The sequence below is a fragment of the Armigeres subalbatus genome, chromosome 2 (assembly GCF_024139115.2).
Source record: "Armigeres subalbatus isolate Guangzhou_Male chromosome 2, GZ_Asu_2, whole genome shotgun sequence".
Classification (NCBI taxonomy): Eukaryota; Metazoa; Arthropoda; class Insecta; order Diptera; family Culicidae; genus Armigeres; species Armigeres subalbatus.
The window spans coordinates 284,052,329-284,071,818 of record NC_085140.1 but is presented as its reverse complement, the minus strand read 5'-3'; the positions used below and the strand labels follow the sequence as shown (position 1 = coordinate 284,071,818).

The following is a 19,490-nucleotide window of genomic DNA, read 5'->3' as shown; positions in this document are numbered from 1 at the left end:
ATTAATAAACTGTTTTCATGATATCATAACCCATACCAAAATTCAAACCCAAAACTCTTAGAGTTTCTATAACAACATTGTATAACTGCCACATTTAATTTAATACTTAGGATAATATTAATTCATTTTTATTTATTTATACATATAATATTTATACATATAATATACATAATATCGATGAATACATAAATATGGAATATCATACAAACAACTTGTTTAACTCACGCAAGGCCCTTAACAATAAAATCAGCATCAAACTGCGATTCTTGAAAAAAAATACACGGAAATTTTTTTTTGTTTACTATATGTGAAAATTGTGAAATGTTTGAAATGTCATAACTTTTTTGTTTATTAGTTTACCATTTTTATGGTAGATAGCTAATATAATGGACCGTTTTCCCTAAAAAATAGGGTTTTGAGATATTTGAGTTTTTGTGACAAAAATGATATTTTTAAAGGCAAAAAAATTTTTTTTTTACTGTGCACATTTTCTTAAGAATTACCATTTAGTTGTCTAACTTTGCTGAAAAAATCATAACAATCGAACATTCCGTTTTTGCTGTGCAGCTTTTTAAATATTTTTGAACCATTTTCACATACACCCTTTTGAAAAGTTAGTCGTGACTCAATATGAAGATTTGATATCGAAAAATGACGATTTAGATGAAATTGAAAAACTGTGCAAAGTTTCAACTCAATAGAAAATCATGAATTAAAAATTTTCTTAAATTTTGATGCTGTTGCTTGGAATCGCTCTATTCTCATTTCAGCCGTCAAAGTTTAAATGTGCATGCGAGATGAACCCTTGAAAGTCTCGTTAATAAGGGCAATTCGTATTTTATTCTAAACTTGTTCTCCTTATTTTTATTGGCCTAACAAACACCCCCCCCCCCCGGGGGCATTGCCGCCTCGCCGCCTAGTGTTCAGTTCATTCAGCACTTCCACTGTTATTACCTTCGAGATTTCTAAGCCAAGTTACCATTTTTGCATTTGTGAAGCTAATACGATAATACTTTTATGCTCAGGGAAGTAGAGAATTTCCAATTCGATAATATCCTTGACCAGACCGGATATCGAACCCCTTATCTTCAGCTTGTCTTGCTTTGTAAACGCGGCTTATGTAGACCCCGGAAGAAAAATCGAGTCATACCCGGTCTGTGCAACTTGTTGCAAGTACATGATATTTTCACCAAGAGTTGGCAAGCCTCGTTGGATAAATACTATACTAATACAATAATTTTGAAAATTTAACGATGTGTAAAATTGCGGCTTATCCCAACCAACGAATAAACACTTGATATTCAATTAAATTAGGCTGGATTTTACAAGCAAGCACGGTATAAATGTATTTTGATTTAATAGAACAGCAAGATCGATTGAATATTATGTTTATAAATATTATGTTTATGAATATTAGATTTATTTGCAAGATAGATTTAATATTATGTTTGTTTGCATGAAAATACATTTAAAATCACAACGTATTTTTATCTGTGTACATGTAGTTTTGCAATGATTTTTTTTTGCATTGTCAAAAAATAGACTTAAATATGATAAATCTGTACCAAAATTGTACAGTCTAATTTATTTAACATAATCTTTCTTGTCAATAAATCATGTTATTGCAGAGAACATTCAAATTCCTAGTGCCTAGAACATTGCATTGCTCGACAAAACTCAAAGCGATAGATGGACTTGCCTTTGAAAAATGTTGATGTCATGTCTATTAATCGTAAATGCCCAAGACGAACTTTTAATGTAGAAAATCATATATCTCTGAAGTTTTTAGAGGTTTTTATTCGTTTTTATTAACTAAAATCAAGGGGAATAGTTGTACTTTTAGGCAAATGCAAACCCTCCACTCCGCACCCTTCCCTCTTTTTATGGTTAGGAAAACTAGGTGGCACAAGAGCGTAATTTTAGGCAGTGATATATGAAACTGGTCATATTTGGTGTTTCAATAATATGTTTAACAGCCGGTATGAACAGTGCTATTCAATATGATTCATTTGTATGAGATTTGTGCAATTAATGTAACAAAACCTTCCTTGTTGCTCTGAATAAATTAAATTTTGATGTGCCTGAAGCATGAACCTATAGTGATCCAATAAATCCATATATGTCCATTTAATAATATTCAAATAAGCCCAACTCAGATGTTATAGGTTCTCCAAATTGCCCGAGAGTTGAGTTCAATTGGTCTTTCGGTATTTCGGTTTGATACAAGGGTGATAGATGTGGTAGACTAATTGATCTGTACCCCAGAACAATTTGGAGAACCTAGAACATCTGCATTCAACTTGTTTGAACTGCATATAATACGCAAGGGCTCTAGGGACTTGAACATGTACTTCCCAACAAGTAATTAGGTTCAGGTTTCTCTTAATACAAATTGCCATACAAAAGCAATGCACGCACTTGTACATTTTATTTTATTTAACGGATTAGCAGAAAATTGCATAAAAACTTCAGTCTCAAGACGAATCATTGCACAGAAGTACCATGCGTCTCCATATGTTGTTGTGCTTATATGCTGCTGAACAGCTTTCAACATGGCTACCCACCGTTTTCCCTGGGAGGCCCATTTTTTGCCTGAAAACCCTTATGAGGACATACAGATATCGTAATAACTTAGATTATCGTTTTAACTTAGTATTTTACCTTCTATTAATCTGCAATCATGCAAACATAACAATGACTTCAACGCCATTAAAGCGACAAACCTTCTCCAATTTTGTGACCAAATCTCGGTTACTTATTCAAAAGGACGTATGTGATTTTTTAAACAAAGATTCAATCTTCGATTTGTCTAATCTGATGGCACTCCCGCGTTTACAAAATCCCATACGTCCTTTTGAATAAGTACCCGAGAAATAAACTTGGAATTTTCCTAATCAATCAAATAACGCCGGTAACCAGTCGATTCTAGAGGTCGAAAACTACAAATGCAACACATAAGCGTCACGAATACAAATTCACTGTCGAGCAGTGAGTCTCGCATCCAGTACTTTTCAGGAACTGCTTTCGGTTACATTCGAAATCAACCCAAATAAAGTCATAGTCACTGATTCCACCAATTCACGTATTTAGATATCAACTATGTCTCGTACTTGATTCGACTCAAGTGTGAAACACTGAAGATGGTCTTACAGTTGAGGTCGAAATACGTCTCTGTAAAGATTGAAACGTGGTGGACATAAATGAAATAGTACTAATAGTCTTATGACGAATTTAGTAATATTATTGATGAAGTTTAAATAGTTTTTAATAAATAAATCAATCGTAGGTGAAGGAAAACCAGCTTTATGGCGAGTGGGAGAGGTTTTATCATTTTTAATGACAATTCATTCAGTCGTTTATGTAGTTTACGAGTTTCGTGTAAGTTTTCTAGCGTCATATTAATTTTGAAATCACCAAGCAACCGAAAAAATTAGATCAAAATATTAGGGTCAGCAGCTGACATTTCAGGAAACGATCGAAAAAGCTTTGAACAATGAATATCTGATGTCTTATAAATAAACTAAATACACGTGATTGACCTACTTACCTATGGTGGTCGTAAACTCCGTGTTATCCGGAGCAACCGAAAAATTTAGATTATACGTCAAACTTCCTACACGACATTGAGGATTTTTATAAGGCTTCCGAGCCTCTTGAAAGGAGGCTTCCGAGCCTCTTGAAAGGAGGCTTCCGAGCCTCTTGAAAGGAGGCTTCCGAGCCTCTTGAAAGGAGGCTTCCGAGCCTCTTGAAAGGAGGCTTCCGAGCCTCTTGAAAGGAGTCTTCCGAGCCTCTTGAAAGGAGGCTTCCGAGCCTCTTGAAAGGATGCTTTCCAGTCTCTTGAAAGGAGGCTTCCGAGCCTCTTGAAAGGAGGCTTCCGAGCCTCTTGAAAGGAGGCTTCCGAGCCTCTTGAAAGGATGCTTTCCAGTCTCTTGAAAGGAGGCTTCCGAGCCTCTTGAAAGGAGGCTTCCGAGCCTCTTGAAAGGAGGCTTCCAAGCCTCTTGAAAGGAGGCTTCCAGGCCTCTTGAAAGGAGGCTTCCAGGCCTCTTGAAAGGAGGCTTCCGAGCCTCTTGAAAGGAGGCTTCCGAGCCTCTTGAAAGGAGGCTTCCGAGCCTCTTGAAAGGAGGCTTCCGAGCCTCTTGAAAGGAGGCTTCCGAGCCTCTTGAAAGGAGGCTTCCGAGCCTCTTGAAAGGAGGCTTCCGAGCCTCTTGAAAGGAGGCTTCCGAGCCTCTTGAAAGGAGGCTTCCGAGCCTCTTGAAAGGAGGCTTCCGAGCCTCTTGAAAGGAGGCTTTGAATCTTCTTGAAAGGATGCTTACGAACCACTTTGAGGGGGGCTTCCAAGCCTCTTGCATCGGAGCTAGGGTAAGACGGATTTTTCCTTCTCAACGCAATTTATGCAAACTTTGTCTTGTTTGGTAGTCCAAAAAGTCGCAAATGGATTGCCCTTTTTTGAAAAGTCGTGAAAAATTGGACTTCAACAAGTGCCTGGACAAAACACCCCACCGTAACCAAAGAAGTTTTACAAACCCTTATGTACTTGATATTAGAAAAGTTTGAAGTACATTTCGATAGTTCCCATATAATTTGGAAGCAACTGCTGCAGGCTCGACGCGCTTGTGTGAAGCAATTTGCAATATGGCAGCAAAATAAAATTATCATAAAACATAGACATTTTCCATAAACAATTAGGAAATTGCCAATAAAGAAATCAGGGTACGAGCAATAAATGAACATAAAATTTCCATAAACAATTAAGAATTTTTCACAAAATAAAAATAAATAAGCACTTTTAAAAGCAAAAATAGCAATTCTAAAAGAAGAATTTTCCATAAAGAAATCAAAATGTTCCACGAAAAAAATTCAAAATTTTCATAAATAAATCAATATTAGCAATAAACAATTACAAAATTGTCCACAAAATATATATTTTTTTCCATAGAAAATTAACATTTTTCCACAAAATAATCGATAAAGAGCAATCAAAAAAATGAGAAAATTTCAAAAAAAAAAATACAGGAAAGCTGATGAAATTCTACATGAACTTTAAACGCTTTTAAAGAAGGGGTCATCTATGGAAAAAAGCACAGTTTGATTGCTTTTTTATATTACTTCATGGATTTTTTTTTATTGCTCTTTATTGATCATTTTGTGAAAAAAAAATATTCTTTTTGTGGAAAAAATATATTTATTTAGTGGAAAATTTTGTAATTTTTTATTGTTATTATTGATTTATTTATGAAAATTTAGAATTTTTTTCGTGGAACATTTTGATTTTTTTATGGAAAATTCTTCTTCAATAATTACAAATTTTGCTTTTAAAAGTGCTTACTTATTTTTGTTTTGTGGAAAATTCTTAATTGTTTATGGAAATTTTGTTTTATTTATGAAAATTTTATATTTATTTATTGCTTATACCTTGGTTTCTTTTTTGGCAATTTTCTAATTTTATTATAAGAAATTTCTAGTTTTTAGGAGGAGTTCTTATTTTAGTAAATTTTCATTTTATATTCTATATTATAGTTATATTATATATTTTAGTTGGCTATGGTTATCTTGAAATCAAACAGAGGCGCTTTGGCCAGGTGGGGCGCATTATACCGTCTTACCCTACTCAGCCTTTTGAAAAAAAAAACGAAATTCGAAAAAAAAAAATGTTTGGTACATTATATCTACCAAATAGAAGCTTCCTTACCATGAGATTCGAGATTTTAGTTCAGAAGCATATTATTAACATGTTCTGATGATTTGGCCTATTGTCATCGAATAGATAATGGATATCCTAGACCTTAAACATCCGATTCAAGATAAGGTTCGTAGCTGCTGGATCGATCTTGTTTATTTCAATTACGTACAAATATCAGAAATAATTAATAATTAGTGACTCTCTAGTACTCTCCACCAGGGAATCTATTTTTCTCGGGTGCGCTTGCGAAACAAGTGACAAAAGAGAACCAACGACAAAGCTTTGTTTTTGTCGGAGATAATAATTACAAAGATCCGAAATTTTTTGTCAGCAACAAAAAAGAAGACAATTTTGTTGCTAACTTTTGATTCCGCTATTTTGCATTATCTCTACAGCAAATTTCGATTTTATGGTATCATAGTTTCTGCTGTTATAGAAATATTCGAGAATCTTACTATGATTACAAAATTAGCATCGTATTTTCGGAAATATCAGAGCATGCAAGGCAAATGATTCTTGTCATATTGTGTTTGGGTTCTGATAAAGGCTTGTTGCAAGGTGCGTTTGTCAGTAGGGGAAAGGGGGGGCAATATGCCCTAGCTGAGCAAACACTGCTTTATTGTATTATTTGTAACGCTATTCATGGGTATTTTTACATTATGCAACAGTTAAACAAGATAGCTAGTTGATACCATTCAAAAAATGACAAAAATCTCAATCATATTGATAATACTCACATTTCAAAAAATGGTGATATTTTGTTGCCGGAAAACTCATGAGGCAAAACGCCTTTTAGCTGGCAGCTCCTAGGGAACAAAGCACCATGCGTCGGCGAATCAGCATTCTGGTATGGATAGTGCGTGGAGACGCAAGTACATTGTAGTTTAGAGCCACTAGGGCATTTTGGCTCGCCAAAATGTTAGATGTTTCTTCAAAATGTGGAAATTTTCGGTTTTTCCGCCTTCCCTTACTCTATTTTGAAACTTTTTTCGCCTAACCTACATAATTTTAGATCTAGTTTTGTTACGGCCATCCTAGTGACGGTAAATATGAGGGAAACTACAAAAGGCGTTTTGCCTCGGGGGGAGTTTTGGAGCCTCTTCCCTTAACAAACTCTATTGACGACAAAGGGTATAATGTTAGGCGTTGCTCGAATATTGATTCCCTGCTCTCCACTGATGAGTCTCCAGTCACCATGCGTCTCCATCCGAAAATTCGAAAAATCAATTTCTGTTTGTTCTGTTTGCCACACAACCACACAAACCATATGACTGGACACTTAAAAGCTTTACGCGGGCTAAACACACAAGTCAATTTACCATTTTTCTGCAAAACAATTAAATCCATATTCCTTTCAGTCTAGATAATTCACTATCACTGAGTGAAAAGAGTGAGATTCTATAGCGTTTGGCAATGTGTTTCGGTTAGGAATGCAACGTCATCAGCCATCGAAGAAAACTTTGGTGGAAAATCTTCAAGATCAAACCGGGAACCGAGTCACCTCAGCTTGGTCTTGCTCAGCTGTCAAGCATCTTATCGCTAAGTGTAGGAAGGCCTTTAAACTCTGCCTTCATAGACCTTAATTCATCGGACTGAGTCTATTGGTATTCGGTTCTCCGGGCTGAAATTAACTTTTTTAGCCTGTACGTATACTTAATGACGCCAAAAACAAATATATTCATTTAAATGTTCATCAGTATTCATGATAGGTTATCAACATAATTAACGGTGGGTTCCATCTCCTAAATTCAACTGAAACATCAGATAATAGGATTAAATGGTAGAATTAAATCATTTCAACCAACCACCGTTAGAAACTCATTCAGGAAATTATCATAAACCACCCATATGCATGTTTTATACAACCGATAATTGATCGTCTTTTGTGCAGCCGAACAACAATGAGCACCAGAAGTGCAAATCGGATAAATTGCTTCTAAAATCAGTGCAAACCGAACCACTCCGCGGGGTGTTCGTTCCAAATCATCCCATTTCCCAGTGACTAATTCAATCGACGCAAACCCCAAGCTTTCGATGAATAAACATCGTGCCTTCCCGCCGGGCCACTCGACTGACCAACCTGCTTCGCTAATGATTCCAGTCGAACGGTGAAGCTGTAGCCATCCCGCGCAAGTGTCAATTTACTCGATCGCCGGTGACAGATTTGAAAATCGGAACGGCGGCGCCTGGATTTGCAAACTAGAAATCCAACCGCGTGAATCCGAAAAGGGTACCCCGGAGATCCCATTAGCGTAGTGCGGCCGGGTCAGTCCCAGTTTGCAAAAACGATGGACACCGTTGATTGTGTCGAACTTTCGTCATGTTGTGACAGTACTGTTCGGTGGCAACACTTTCAACGGTTGTAATGTGATGTCAAAAATGGTGCGTATAATGGGGGTAGAATAGTGGAGAACTTTTGGTAGTCATACGTTCATATCAGTCTTAGGAATGTTTCAATCATTGGATAAGTTGAATGTCATGAGGCTTCTCAAAGGAACTTTCTCAGGTTTATTTCAATTTAATGTTCAATGATTAACATCGCCAACAAAAAAAGTAAATCGCAGAAAACACAAATATTGGTCGCAAATATGTGTTTACTGTTTCTCAATTAGGAAGTGAAAACGTCAGCATATGCATGTGGTAAACCTATTTTTTGCGAGAGATATTCATCGATTCAAGCATGTAAACATTTATAAATTCTAAGCTACGGATGATAATGTTTGCGCATATTTTGAAAACTAACTGTATTCTGAATTATCGCCATTTCTGTTGAACTTTGTGTGTTTGTGTACTTGTATATTTGGGTGTGAGTGCGTATGTATATGTCCCAAACTCAACTATGCGGTTAAACTACTTTACATATGCAAATGATGCACATTCAAATGTGCTCACTTTTCATTTACACGTCCATCATTCAATCCATTCACACACGGACCGCGCGCGACTGCCCCCGGGTTTTCGCGCTGCTGCGTAGTCTCAAACCTCGAATAACGGTTATCCTTTTTTGTCCCTTCTTTGTAATTTTGCAGGCGTTCCCTCCCAACCGAGCAACTTCCGAGCTACCGATATTGGCGAAACAGCTGTCACTCTCCAGTGGTCCCGACCGACCCACTCCGGCGAGAACATCGTACACTACGAGCTGTACTGGAATGACACCTATGCAAACGAGCAGCATCATCAGTATGTATTAATGTTGTTTTATAGTGCTTTTACTTCCGGGTGACACTGTTAGGTATGCCACGTCAACTGAACCAACCACGTTCTGGCAGTTGGGGACTGAACAGTTAGAAAGGTTCTTTGTTGGATAATAAAATGTTAACTTTATAGCGGGTGTCGAGTGTATTAAAATGGGATGCTTGGTCCCATAATTTGTAGACTAGGAAAGTTACTTTTGAACATTAAGATCGATTGCGCCACATGGGGTTCCGGTCGATGGTGGGTTTTGCGTTCTCCCCTCGCAATGAACCGAACCGAATAAAGAAGTCAGCTAATAAATGTATGTAAAGTAACAAAGAATCAGATATCCAGCTAAATGTTAAAAGTTAAAAGCTTTCTGATACCAACAATTCAAGAAACTTTTTTTAAATATACGAAATTGTATTTTACCTTGAATTTTGAAACAGATAATCACCCGTATTCTTGTTTACGGACAACCGATACTTTCAAACCAGTCCGATTCGATCGAATCATTTCTCCCATTTGATTTTATCGACGTAAACCAGAATGTGGATCAACTTTCTATCGAAAAGGCATTCGAACGTATACATTGATTGCGTGAATACTTTTTGCCTTTCTCGTACAACAAAGTTGTATCGAAAGGCTATATAGGATTGCTCCAAAAAATAACTTTTAATAGAAGGTTCGAAGACCTATACTGCCGTGAATCGCATATTTGTCCCATATGAATAGGAAACCCAGCAAAGATGGGACAGATATGCGATTCACGGCAGTATAGTGGTATATACCGATCGACTCAGCTCGACAAACTGAGGTGATGTCTGTTTGTGTGTGTGTATGTGGGTGTGTATGTATGTGTACAAATTTTGTAGACACACTTTTTAAAATTTAGCAATATCCGATTTTCTCGGAACAAGTTGCATTCGGCGGGGAATGCTGTCCCATTGTTTGCTATTGAAAATTGACCGATCAGACATTGAATTTCGAAATTATTGAAAAATTATTGCTTTTTTCCAGGAGTCCCCCCTTGAAAAAAAACAAATCAAAACAGAATTGTTTTTCCAAAGATGGTGGCAATGCATTTTAATCAATGCAAAATGTTCGAAAAAGTGTGTTATATTATTTACAAAAAAAGAACGACTAAAATTGTTAAAATTGTCTCAGTGCGACTTAATCTCACAACTGAAAATTTTGTTTTTTACTGACCGATGAAAGTGACAAAACATCCAGTGCCTAATATGAAAAGGACTAAAAGCTTTGAAAAGATTTGCGATTTGCGAATATTCAACTGAAGACTGAATAACTCTGTATCCAGGCACGATTCCACCCAGAAACTGCGCGCTTGAAAATATATTTAGGATGTCTGATGCGGCTGTTAAGCTCAAGATTCCGATGTTGTTTTTCCAGTATTATTCCCTAAGTTGCCATCTGGGATGTTTTTACGCAGCGATGCCACAAACGGACAATGCGTATTTTTCCGTTTCGTCTACGTGGGAGAGGTATCTTAGCTGAAGATGGCGATTCACGACGCCACGGATTGAATTCGGTGAGATCAAACCAATAATTCTATATCATATAACACTCTTAGTTAGAAGAATTCTTGCATGGAGTAATATTCTTCAAATTTCAATATTTTCACTTATACTATTTGTTTTTAAATATCTTTGAAACCCTATTTGACAGTATGATGGTGATTTTCAGGGCTTTAATTATTTCCTACCGTTAATGGTAAATTGAAAACTAAAAATTCAAAGTGGCTGCTGAAGTCAAAACTTGTGTTGATTTTAATGTAAAACTTAAAAAAATACACAAATGAAGATATAACAAAAAAAATCCAGATGTCAAGAGAGGTCTCATACATTAAATTTCCATATGGTCCCTTTAATCTCGAGTAGTAAAGTATTAAGACTATGAGTTTTGTCTCGTGAGTCTTGCAGTGAAGTGTTATATAATTTATTTCGGGTGAAAATAGGAAAAGTGGATTATGGTATACAGTGGAACTCGACCCTTTCAATCATATGACAATAGCATGTCAATCCGCATATTGATGTAGAATCTACAGCTGCAAAGTTAGGCATCGTCATAATCAGGTAGCACTCTACGCCTTTCAATGTACTTGGCATAAATCAGGAAAGTTAAGGTACCCCGGGGCAAGTAGGACCTAAAAAAACGCTAGTTCAGCAAAATTGTTAACGCATACTTAGAAAACTGGTTATTTTAGAACATTAACCATGGATACATTATTATATGCTTCCATTGTTGAATAGTAGAGGTGTTGAAAGCCATTTATTCAATTACAAAAATATTGGTAGTGCAAGGAATAACTTTACATTCAGGACCCACTTATCCCTTCAAACGGGGCAAGTGCGACCTATTCTGTTTTCTACTGTTGAACAAAACTAATTTGAAGAATGTAGATATACTATTCATATTATTTCTAGGTATTAGTATATTCAGATCATCAATGGAGATTGGTTGCATGTCGGACTTTATTTAGATGTTAGCAAATGAATTAAACTAAATGCACGCTGGATTCAAGATATATTATATAAATGTTGAATCCGGAAGTTTGATTATGATAGGGTAGTGAGCTAATTCCCGTCGTAGTAGGTAGTGCTTGGTTTTCAAATCTAATTTATACGCCAGCCCAACTATTTACTCTAACTAAGTTGTATGTAACACGTATTTCAGAGTTCCTAGTTTTCATTGTGTACTATTAGCGCATTGAACAAATCATAGTTTATTGAGAATCGGCAATCAGAAATACCCTTCAAATTTTTCAAATTTGTCTTATGAAAATCTGTTTACGTCCATGAGAATTTTCATTCGTCCAGTCTAAAACTCGATGGATTGCTGTCAAATAAATCTGTTGGTATTGGTGTGCGATTTCTACAAGTACACCAAATTAGTTTTTTATGCGGTATCATACCGTGTTAAATAAAAATAACATAAATTCAATTAATATTGGCCTGTTCTGAACATGATATGTGTACATTGTGAAACATTGAATAGAATATGTGTACGGAGGATGTTCGCGGCTATCCAAGAAATACCTGAAGTGGAGGTCTTCAGATCTACACGCGTAACCAATGATCTACGGGCTGGTTTTGAAAATGTAATGTTTCCATTGTAGTACATATAACAGAATCTGCGTATGGAAGACGTTCGCGGTTATCCAAGAAATACCTGAAGTGCAGGTCTTCAGATCTACACGCGTATCCCATGATCTACAGGCCTGTTTTGTAAATGTAATATACCCATTGTGGTACATATGATAGAATCTGCGTATGGAAGATCTTCACGGTTGTCCAAGAAATCCCTGAAGTGAAGGCCTTCAGGTCCACACGCGTAACCAATGATCTACAGGCCTGTTTTGTAAATGTAATGTACCCGTTGTAGCACATATAACAGTATCTGCGTACCGAAGACGTTCGCGGATATCCAAGAAATACCTGAAGTCGAGGTCTTCAGATCTACGCGCGTAACCAATGATCTACAGGCCTGTTTTGTAAATGTAATATACCCATTGTGGTACATATGATAGAATCTGCGTATGGAAGATCTTCACGGTTATCCAAGAAATCCCTGAAGGGAAAACCTTCAGATCTATACGCGTAACCAATGATCTACAGGCCTATTTTGTAAATTTATTTTACCCATTGTGGTACATATAACAGAAACTGCGTATGGAAGACGTTCGCGGTTATCCAAGAAATACCAGAAGTGGAGGCCTTCAGATCTACACGCGTAACCAATGAACTACAGGCTTTTTTCGTAAATGTAATATACCCATTGTGGTACATATGATAGAATCTGCATATGGAAGATCTTCACGGTTATCCAAGAAATCCCTGAAGTGAAGGCCTTCAGGTCTACACGCGTAACCAATGATCTACAGGCCTGTTTTGTTAATGTAATGTACCCATTGTAGTACATTTAACCGAATCTGCGTATGGAAGACTTTCGCGGTTATCCAAGAAATACCTGAAGTGGAGGGCTTCAGATCTACACGCGTAACCAATGTTCTACAGGCCTGTTTTGTAAATGTAATATATCCATTGTGGTACATATGATAGAACCTGCGTATGGAAGATCTTCACGGTTACCGTCGTGCGGGGCTTCTTTTGACAAATCGGGGGCTACTTTGGACATTTTGAAACAAGAATTATAACGTTAATTACTACCCAATTGCCACTATCACCATTTGAGTGTCTTGCTGATATTTGGATGGCAACTTTCTGTTTCAAATTTGGTATTTTTATCGTTTAACTTTTTTAGAAAATCAAAAATCCAAAGTAGCCCCCGGAGTCAAAAGAAGCCCCGCACGACGGTATCAAAGAAATCCCTGAAGTGAAGGCCTTTAGGTTTACACGCGTAACCAATGATCTACAGGCCTGCTTTGTAAATGTAATGTACCCATTGTAGTACATATAACAAAATTTGCGTATGGAAGACGTTCGCTGTTATCCAAAAAATATCGGAAGTGAAGGCCTTCAGATCTACACGCGTAACCAATGATATACAGGCCTGTTTTGTAAATGCAATATACCCATGGTGGTACCTATGATAGAATCTGCGTATGGAAGATCTTCACGGTTATCAAAAAAAAACCTGAAGTGGAGGCCTTCAGATCTACACGCGTAACCAATGATCTACAGGCCTGTTTTGTAAATGCAATATACTGCCGCTAACCGCAAGTCAGACTTATCTGTATATGGACGCCATATCCAGATAAGTCTGACTTGCGGTTAGCGGCAGTATACCCATTGTAGTACATATAACAGAATCTGCGTATGGAAGACGTTCGCGGTTATCCAAAAAATACCTGAAGTGGAGGCCTTCAGATCTACATGCATAACATATGATCTACAAGATGGTTTTGTAAATGTAAGGTCCCTTCAATATCGACTCATGGAGGTTTCACAGTAACAGAAACTGCGTATGAAAGCCGTTCGCGGATATCCAAGAAATACCTGAAGTGGATCATTTCAGATCGACACGCCTAACCAACGATCTAAAGGCCTGTTTTGAATATATAATGAACCCATTATTTTTGCCTTTCTCGTACAACAAAGTTGTACCGAAAGGCTATCATTTCACTCCAAGAACGAACTTTTTATAGAAGGCCCGGAGACCCATAGTGTTATATACCAATCAACTCAGCTCAACGAACTGTATGCATGTGTGTATTTTTTTTTTCTTCCTAAACAATGGAGGGGGAATCTGCTCAACAGACATGCTGGGTTGACCAGGAAGTGCGGGGTTAGGGATCACCGAGGGAGGCAGGACTACATCCCCGACCCGCTAAACCGTTTTAATTGCCGCCAAGCCCATAGTCCCTTCGGTACAACCAGAAAGTAATGCTTCAAAGGGGGGCCAGTGCACAACGCACCCTCGAGGTTAGCTGCCTGTCCTTGCAGCACCGAACATCGTAACTCGCTTTTTTAGAAGAGCACCATGGTATCGTGCCAGCGTGTTGCCGGCTTTCCAGGTGGCCTTACCACGCCCTATGTCCTCGGAAGGTAGGAAGGGTCGACTTCGCGTCTGCTTCCCTCTGCACGACTGGTATCAAGAATGATGATGCCGCGTGCACCCCAAATTGACCTTTCTGCGATAGGGCCTATTCGCCAGCACACAGAGGGACTTGCCGACGCGAGGCCTACGCCTGCCCCAGCCTTGACGAGGACCCCTTTCCGTCCTCGGGCTCGGAACCCGCCCGGTTGACCAACGCCGCGAAAGCGACGATACCATGTTGTTCTTCGCGCGGCCACTTGTTCGATAAAAGGATCGAGTTCGACCACAGAGCATGACCACCGGTATGACCCATGAAGCCGACTCCAATCCCTTGGACCACCTCTTATTTGCGCCTGAACTAGCCATCCTTGAGTCCACGCGCCACCTTCTGTGTAGCTCCGAGACGATTTGGGCGATAGCCGATAAAACGGCGTTCCAGCCAACTTCATCTTTACACATCCTCCGAACTAGGTTGTCCGGGGTAGTGTCCAGACCACATGTGGCAAGCATGTGGTCATGCATTGCGCGAAAACGTGAGCACACGAACAACACGTGTTCCGCCGTTTCCTCTAAACCTGCGCACACCAAACACTCGGGCGAGGCCGAGCAAGCCAGCTGCGTTACCTGCACTGTGATTTTGCAGCACGCTTAAACGCCGGGCACATCGAACCCCCCTTGCTTGCTTGCTGTTCACAGCTTTGCTGGAACAAATCAAACAATTGGGAGGGTTCGTGCAGCATTGTGCCTTATGTCCCTCCAATCCGCAGCGTCGGCAGAGATTGCTTCTGTCAGGGCCTTTGCAGTCCCATTGCTTGTGCCCCGGTTCCAGGCACTTGAAGCAAACTTCGGGTTGCTCGTATATGCGCACAGGGCATACCGACCACCCCACCTTGACGCTCCCTAACTTGACTACCTTGGAGGCGTCCGCTACAGATAGCCGAACCAATGCTACCTGCGTCCCTGCCGGACCTTTCCGTAGCCGAACGGCTGCGGTGGGCGTCTCCACTTCACACTGTCGCCGCAGTGCCGTGACGAGCTCTTCGACTTCAGTGATCTCGTCCAGGTCTTTAACCCTTAGATTCACCTCCGTCGTGAGTGCCCTCACCTTGACCGTCTCGCCTAGGACTTCCTCCGCCAACTTCTTGTAGGCGGCGCCCTCTTGCGAGACGCCCCGCTTCAGCTCGAGTATCATCTCGCCCATCCGGGTACGTCTTATTCGACGTACGTCGGCACCGAGTTCACCGAGCTTGACGTCACTCCTCATCGCCTTCAAAACATCCGAGTACTTAGCCTCGTCCGCCGTGATGACTAGGGCATCGCCCCTGGAGCGATTGGCGCCTACCCTAGACTTCTTGCTACCCTCATTCGCCTGGGCCTTCTTTTCGGCCCTTGACGTCTTCGGTTTCTTCTTGTTCTTGACCAGGGTCCAGGAGGCGTCATCCCCCTCTATTTCCCTGGTCTGGTGCGGCTGAGAACTTTCAGCCTGCCGTAACCCCTTACCACCGTCTTTCCTGAGTGGACGGACCTTTCCAGGTCCTTCCTCCCCCGGTTTTGGAGGTACCAGACCGGGGTTCAGCTTCCCAGCCCCACTACCCTTGTTCGGGGTAGTAACCCTCCGCGTTTTGGAGCGGCCCCAGGGAGCTCATCTCCTGGAGACTGTCTCCCCCGTTTTTGTGTCTGCTCCGTTGGAGCAGTCACCCCCGACGTACCCGCAAACACTTGAGCCTCAGTCTGGGTAGACTTTGGCACCACCGTCTTCGCTGGCACGCCTTCGGTCGATTCAACCTTGCCCGAGTCCGCGAATCCTTGGGCCTCAGTCTGGGTAGACCTCGACTCCACCGATTTCACGGGTTTACACTTGGCCGTCCCGACCGCCCTCTCCAGCTTGGCGTCTAGCATCGACTTTCGAAGTTTCTGCAAGCTCCTCTTGAGGTCCTTGCTGATATTATGCTTCGATGACGCAAAGTCGATGATGGCGTCCAGCTGTTCCGTCGCCACCTCGAAGGCCGAAAGCCCATCGCGTTTGCGGTTCATCGCCTCCACAAGCCATGGGCCGTCAATAACCCCTACCGGCGTTTTTCTAGCCGAGAGGAAGGTTGAGTGACCCACGCTGGCGCTGCGCACTGAGCTGCCGACTATTGCCTCTGGCCTCCTAGGCGGAGACCTGAACAACCCACCTCTTGCGAAGGGGTTGTCGCCTACACTACTACCACTAATTGAAGAATTGACTTGGTTTTCCATTTTGGTCCCACGAGTTGCTCGGGAAAAAAGGTCCACCACGCCAGAGCCCAGCATAACGCGGTAAGGGACAATTACTGTGGAGGGTGCCCAGGTACCCCACAGGCTCCGTTAAAGGCCTAGCTTATTATTTCACCCCCTGGCCATGCATCCCCTCGGCACGGGTCGCTTGACGCCTTGGGATTAGGGGTTAGGGACGATGGTCCCGGTCTAACTCGCAGTGGCCATGGGGAGGGGTCGTCAAGCCCTTGGATGTGTGTATGTGTGTGTATGTGTGTGTATGTGTGTGCACAAAAGCTAAGAAAAACATTAGACAACTTTTCTTATAGTAATCCTTAGCCGATTTTCTCGCAACAAGTTTTATTCGATAGAAGGCAAAGCCTAGTTGATCGCGTTTGAAAGTTATTACGAAAATGGTACACTGAACCGAGCCATACCGAGCATGTACCATATTTGAAACCGGTAAATTAATCTTCAGTTATGCGTGTAGATCGAAAAGCCTTACTCCAAGGATTTCTTGGATGACCACGAACATATGCAGTGAACGCATTCGTGTATTGGTACTACAGAGAGCATGTACCATATTTGAAACCGGAAAATTGATTTTTAGTTACGCGTGTAGATCGAAAAGCCTTACTCCAGGGATTTCTTGGTTGACCAAGAACATATGATGTGAACGCATTCTGTTCTTTGTACTACAGAGAGCATGTACCATATTTGAAACCGGAAAATTGATCTTCAGTTACGCGTGTAGATCGAAAGGCCTTACTCCAGGGATTTCTTGGATGACCAAGAACATATACAGTGAACGCATTCTGTTCTTTGTACTACAGAGAGCATGTACCATATTTGAAACCGGAAAATTTATCTTCAGTTACACGTGTAGATCGAAAGGCCTTACTCACGGGATTTCTTGGATGACTAAGAACATATGCAGTGAAAGCATTCTGTTCTTTGTACTACAGAGAGCATGTACCATATTTGAAACCGGAAAAGTGATCTTCAGTTACACGTGTAGATCAAAAGGCCTCACTCCAGGGGTTTCTTGGATGACCAAGAACATATGCAGTGAACGCATTCTGTTATTTGTACTACAGAGAGCATGTACCATATTTGAAACCGGAAAAGTGATCTTCAGTTACACGTGTAGATCGAAAGGCCTTACTTCAGGGATTTCTTGGATGACCAAGAACATATGCAGTGAACGCATTCTGTTCTTGGTACTACAGAGAGCATGTACCATATTTGAAACCGGAGAATTGATCTTCAGTTACGCGTGTAGATCGGAAGGCCTTAATCCAGGGATTTCTTGGATGATCAAGAACATATGCAGTGAACGCATTCTGTTCTTTGTACTACAGAGAGCATGTACCATATTTGAAACCGGAAAATTGATCATCTACGTATTCTTTCTCTGTACCACAAGGAGCATGTACCATACTTAAAACAGGACTGCAAATCTTTGTTCTTGAGCTCAAGCCATTTCTTGGATAACCGGACGACTTATCTGTGACTTTATGCAGAATAACTATCATTTCGGTCAATTTTGAAAGTCAAACTTAAAAGTTTATTTTCGGTTCCAGTTAACAAAAATTTCCTATTGCAATCCCATTTCTACCGCATAAAAATGGTTTCGATTGTGCTGCCATTCAGTTAAATGCCTCAGTCTGTCAAACAACTAACACACATGCTTAACATGTACGTGGGTAGTGCTGCCAACAGACTTCTGTTATGAAATTATTTCTCCGGTTTCAAACTTTTGGGATAGTGGGAAATTTTAGTGTGAATGACGAGTGTGTATGAAAAATATTTATTTGGAAGACTTTTCTTTTATTACACTAGCGGAAAATAATTGAAAAACACACTTTTATTGACTGCATGATGTATTATCAGATGTGTAACAAAAGATTATTTCAGTTCAAATCGCCAGTTTGGCAACGCGTTTTTCGACTATAAACAAGGCGACGAAGAAAATAAATTTCAAACGCTCTAAAGTTTGAAAGCACAGATCATTTGAACGCCTTCCGGCAGTTATTTTGCAATTATTATTCACTTGAGCAATAAACATTGCTTTTATTTAGTGCGCAGTGAGAAATTTATGTGAAAAAGTGCGGTGAAAATCAGTGAATTACGTTTATTTTGGTGACGGTGTTGCGCGTCTTCTACAGCAGTGAACGAACTGGATTTTCCTTCGTCGCACGGATAACGTAGGAAATTGTGAAAAAGTCACTGCTGCAAAGTTAAATTTAACTGTATTTCAAGTAAGTAACACCGGAATGTAATTAAAATGAATGCAGATCGTAGTGTACACTTTTTTCTATCTCGCCAGATGATTAGTTCATTATTTTAGTTTACGATTCGCGAGTATTTAGTGATTTAAAATTTGATATGACGAATGCTAGCGCCATGGACGAATTAGCGCTTAACCCTACCTTTATCCATTTGATAAACGGTAGCATAACCAGGCGGGGCTTACTGTTAGTGATAGTGACCTCGGAGTGGACATGAAATACCAGGCACTCTGAAATGGGTCACTGGAACTGCAGTAGAGCTAGCACTTTCTAACTCCCGGATTAAATCTGACTGTTTTAACAGACAGCTTTCTTCCATAACATCACTGCCAGACAGTGGGGGTTAGTTTGTATACACACACAGTGCGACTTAATCTCACAACTTATTTATAAATTGCCATGAAACTCCGTATTCCGTGGGGCATCGAAATCCGTACACTTATGCACCTTAGTACGTGAAAAGGGTCTTGAAAACGAATGCAAATAAAGTTTATACAGGAGCACGAAGGCTTCTATTTTCAATATGTTGCGCATTTCCACATTAGAAGTTCCAAAAAAAATATGATAAAATAATGAAATAAAGCCACACC

At 40.0% G+C, this 19,490-nt stretch overlaps 1 protein-coding gene across 3 annotated transcripts in view; it reads left to right on the top strand.

Annotated features, from left to right (window-relative positions):
* Positions 1–19,490, top strand: part of LOC134212337 (tyrosine-protein phosphatase Lar) — a 612,250-nt gene that overhangs the window by 479,853 nt on the left and 112,907 nt on the right. For all 3 annotated transcript variants that reach the window (XM_062690096.1, XM_062690098.1, XM_062690097.1), the window contains one exon: positions 8,710–8,860. In XM_062690096.1, the coding sequence (XP_062546080.1) occupies positions 8,710–8,860 (151 nt within the window). The remainder of the gene's footprint in view (positions 1–8,709; positions 8,861–19,490) is intronic.